The sequence below is a fragment of the Pelodiscus sinensis genome, chromosome 4 (assembly GCF_049634645.1).
Source record: "Pelodiscus sinensis isolate JC-2024 chromosome 4, ASM4963464v1, whole genome shotgun sequence".
Lineage (NCBI taxonomy): Eukaryota > Metazoa > Chordata > Testudines > Trionychidae > Pelodiscus > Pelodiscus sinensis.
The window spans coordinates 127,905,557-127,909,405 of NC_134714.1; the positions used below are offsets into that span (position 1 = coordinate 127,905,557).

At 51.9% G+C, this 3,849-nt stretch overlaps 1 protein-coding gene across 1 annotated transcript; it reads right to left on the bottom strand.

Annotated features, from left to right (window-relative positions):
• Positions 1-845: 845 nt before the first annotated feature.
• Positions 846-1,823, bottom strand: LOC102447406 (olfactory receptor 5AP2-like). Its single transcript, XM_006116944.3, has one exon. The coding sequence runs from the start codon at positions 1,800-1,802 to the stop codon at positions 846-848; it is 957 nt and encodes a 318-aa protein (XP_006117006.3). The 5' UTR covers positions 1,803-1,823.
• Positions 1,824-3,849: the final 2,026 nt, after the last annotated feature.

The following is a 3,849-nucleotide window of genomic DNA, read 5'->3' on the forward strand; positions in this document are numbered from 1 at the left end:
TGGTTCTCCAAAGGCTTTCCGAGCTTGCACAGCCCTTGACGGACTTATATATTACAACTGAAATCCCAAGAGACCTAACCCATAAAAGTCCCACCACTGCCATCTGGAATTTCCCAGAAAAATCCAATGAGCACACCTGCTGCAGCTCCGCCATTGCTCACTCTTCTCCCGCTGTCACGTCACGTTTCAGCATCTCTCACCATGATCCTCTCTTCAGGACATCTCCACAGTCTCTCAACACACTTCTCCTCCAGCTGGCTTCAGCTCGCTGCCTTAAAACTTTTCAAGAGACACCTGGCGTCTCACTCTTCAGCCCTCTCCTGCCTTTTCTGACCATGGCTTCCTGGCTCAACAAGACCAGCAGGCTTGCCTGTCTGCAGACTTCCTGACAATTCCTTTCTGTTCCCAGGGAGAGGCAGGAGAGTGTTCTGTTTCTACTGCTTTCCCAGGAGACCTCCTGTAGTCCCTGACCTCCAACAGTTCTCTCTTGCCAACCCCCCACTCACCCACTCTGTTGTCAGGTTCACCCCTTTCTGTGCTAGCTGCTCTCTCTTAAAACCCAGTTAGGAAATCACTAACAGGTCACTGATGCACAGAACAGGGAAGTCATCTTGTGACCGGCGGCTGTTACACCCATCCGAGATTTCACCCAATCCCCCCAGCAGGTAAAATGTTCTACTCCGAGAAATGTCATTTAATAGGTGTAACAAAAACCATTGTTGAACTACTATGCTTTCTTTACTTGGGCATCCAGGCCTGATTTTTTTTTTAACAATATGGTGGTATTGTTAATAGTCACAGATTAAAATGAGGCCATTGACCCCCTGTCATGGAGGTCTTCCCTTTCATGGCGATGGGAATGACAGAGACTGGAAAAATGTTTTTCTCATCGTTCTCCGCAGGGCGTCCTTCACCTCCTTATTTCTCAGGCTGTAGATCAGGGGGTTGAGCATGGGGATCACCAAAGTATAGAACACCGAAGCCACCTGGTCTTGCTGCTGGGAAGAACTGAAGGCAGGCCGCAGGTACATGAATAGAATCGTTCCATAAAATATGGACACCGAAGTTATATGGGAGGTACAGGTGGAGAAGGCTTTGCGTCTGCCCTGGGCAGAGGGGATGCGCAGGATCGTGACCAGGATACAGGAATAGGAGACAAGAATGGTGAGACTGGAGCACCCAGAAATGAATAAGGTGGCTATGAACATCACCATCTCATTGAGATGGGTATCAGAGCAGGAGAGCTTTATCACCGGAGGGATGTCACAGAAGAAGTGGTTGATCTTATTGGGGCCACAGAAAGACAGGGTGAAAGCAAAACCCGTGTGTACCGTGGAATGAGCAAAGCCTCCCACGTAGGAAGTGGAAACCAGCAGCATGCAGACTCTACAGGACATGACCACCCGATAGTGCAGTGGCTTACAGATGGCCACGTAGCGATCGTACGCCATCACTGCCAGCAGGAAGCACTCGGTGGTCGCCAAGGCGCCAAAGAAAAACATTTGTGCTGCACAACCGTTGTAAGAAATGGTCTTTGTCTCCGACAGGAAGTCCTGCAGCATCTTGGGGGAAATGACTGGAGAGTAACAGATGTCTAAGAAGGACAGGCTGGCCAGGAAAAAATACATAGGTGTGTGGAGGTGGGAATCAAGACTGATTAAAAGCAATATACTGAGATTCCCAGACACAGTCGTAACGTACATAGCTAGAAATATCACAAAGAGGGGGACCTGCAACTCAGGCTGGTCTGTTAATCCCGAGAGGATGAACTCCGTGATGGGGGTGTGATTCTTCTCTGCCATTTATTTCATGCTCTAATTCATGGATGGCAGGGAAAAGTGATGCAGGAAACGGTGCCCTTCTGATGGTGTCCAGTGGGATCAGTCGTACCTGGCAATGAAAACCACAATGAGGCTGACCAAATACATCAAGAAGAATTAGCCAAGCCACATAGGACGGTGCTAAATCATCAGTATATCAAGTGTTGTTTCGGGGAGTTAAGGTAGACTTTTCCAGCCAAGATTGGCTTTGTACTTATTGCCCTCTTCCTTTGGAACATGTTCCTCCATTGGAACATGCATCGTTTGTCTCTACAGGTTCTTACCTCTCTTTTCGGCCGATACCTTCACCCTGGAGACATGGTATTTGTCACAAGAGGGAAGTCCATTGCAGAGCGCATTCAAAAATCTGCCCCGAGAGCTGGAAAAATATCCAAATGTTAGGACGTACAGAAATATCTCCCAAAGGCAGTGGCAGAAGCTAAATTAGCATCTTTAAATTAGCTTTCTCAAAGCCAGTATTTCCCTATGCTGAGTCCAGGACACTTAGCAAAATCACTTGCATTCCAGCCAGTTTAAGCAGAACTGTGCAGGACAAACATTCAAATGAACATCAAGTTCACTGAGTTTCTCCCCCCCCCCCCCCTTAAAAAGAAACATGGCAGAGCTGGATTCTTTTTTTATTTAGCCCCTTTAAGATTTTAGGATTCACATGGGGAGAGGTGACGCATACACACGCTGTACACCTCTCTCATAAAGGGTGGGGGTGAGGGGCGGCCAACCAACCTGACCCTCCATGTCTCTCCCTCTGCACTCTCTGTGCCCGACTGGGCTCCTGGGACAGACAGTTCCTAGCACCGTGACTTCCCAAGGTGAAACATGGGGGAGGGACACAAGGTCACATGCCCCTCGGCCAGATTTCTGCCAGAGTCCACACCCTGGTGTAGCCAGCAGCTGCCATTCAGCACTGTGCAGCTGGGCAGGGATGGGAACTGCTTCTAGCTATAGGAAAGGAGGAGGGAAGGGGTAGCTTGGCCTGTTTCTTTGCTTGCAGCTAACACCTCCAGGCTGCTGCTGGCCACTGATATAACCTCGCTGCCTCCTGTCCTTTGGCTCCCGCACAGGCAGGACGGGGTATGCATGGTGCACCAGTGCCTTGGGAACCTGATTGCAGGGGTTTCAGCAGCCACAACGCCTGGCCAAAGAGGTGACTCAGCAGGGGAGGGTGCCTTGGGGATGAGCAGTCCTGGGAGCAGGACTGAGGACGACTGGGGGTGAGAGGTAGAGAGAGGTTGCTAAGCCCATGCACAGGGGCTGCTGTGGAGCCTGCAGGTTTGGGTTGGGAACAGGAAATTGCTCCCCCTTTCTGCCACTCTAGAGCTTAACTGAGGGGTGGCTTCTCTGTGCCGGTGTGTGTGAGGCTTGGGCACATGCAGAGCTCAGGTCCTCCTGGCCAGACCCCCAGGCTGAAGGGTCTTGGGCTCTCCTGGGGCTTTCCCCAGAGGCAGTGGGGGAAGGAAGAAGCTGGCCGGCCGAGCTGTTGGTGAGCTGAGCGCTCCAATGAGGGGCTGGTTCTCCACACAGCACTGGGAGAGGGCCACATGCCACCAGGGGATCTGGCAGAGCAGCATGGCTGGGGCGCCAAAGGGGAAAAACAGACAGAAGACAGCAAGAGGAGGGGATGTAAAGGCACAATGGGAGGGCAGCAGAGGTGACATATAACCAGCCACCACCAGTTGCCTGCTTGCACTCACCAGCCATCACAGCTCACAGCCAGTGCCGGCTGGAATTGCGATGGGGGGTGTCCCTTCTGCCTGAGACCCAGCACATAGCAGGAGTTGTGCTGATGGACCAGCAGGGGGCAGTCTGCCCTGCATGCTGCATCTTCACCCCACCACCAGCCTTGCACCCCCGCTACAGCCTCAACCACTGGGACCACCTCACTCACCACTAGGGGACAGGCATTGGCGAGCAGGGATCCAGCCAGCAGCAGATCCTGCCACTACTGATGGGGGTGGGGGGGAGGTGAGACAGAAAATAAGGGACAATTTACCCATTTTTAAGAAAAAGC

Coding starts and splice junctions, on each gene's coding strand:
- LOC102447406 (XM_006116944.3), bottom strand. CDS start 1,802: ATGGCAGAGAAGAATCACACCCCCATCACGGAGTTCATCCTCTCGGGA.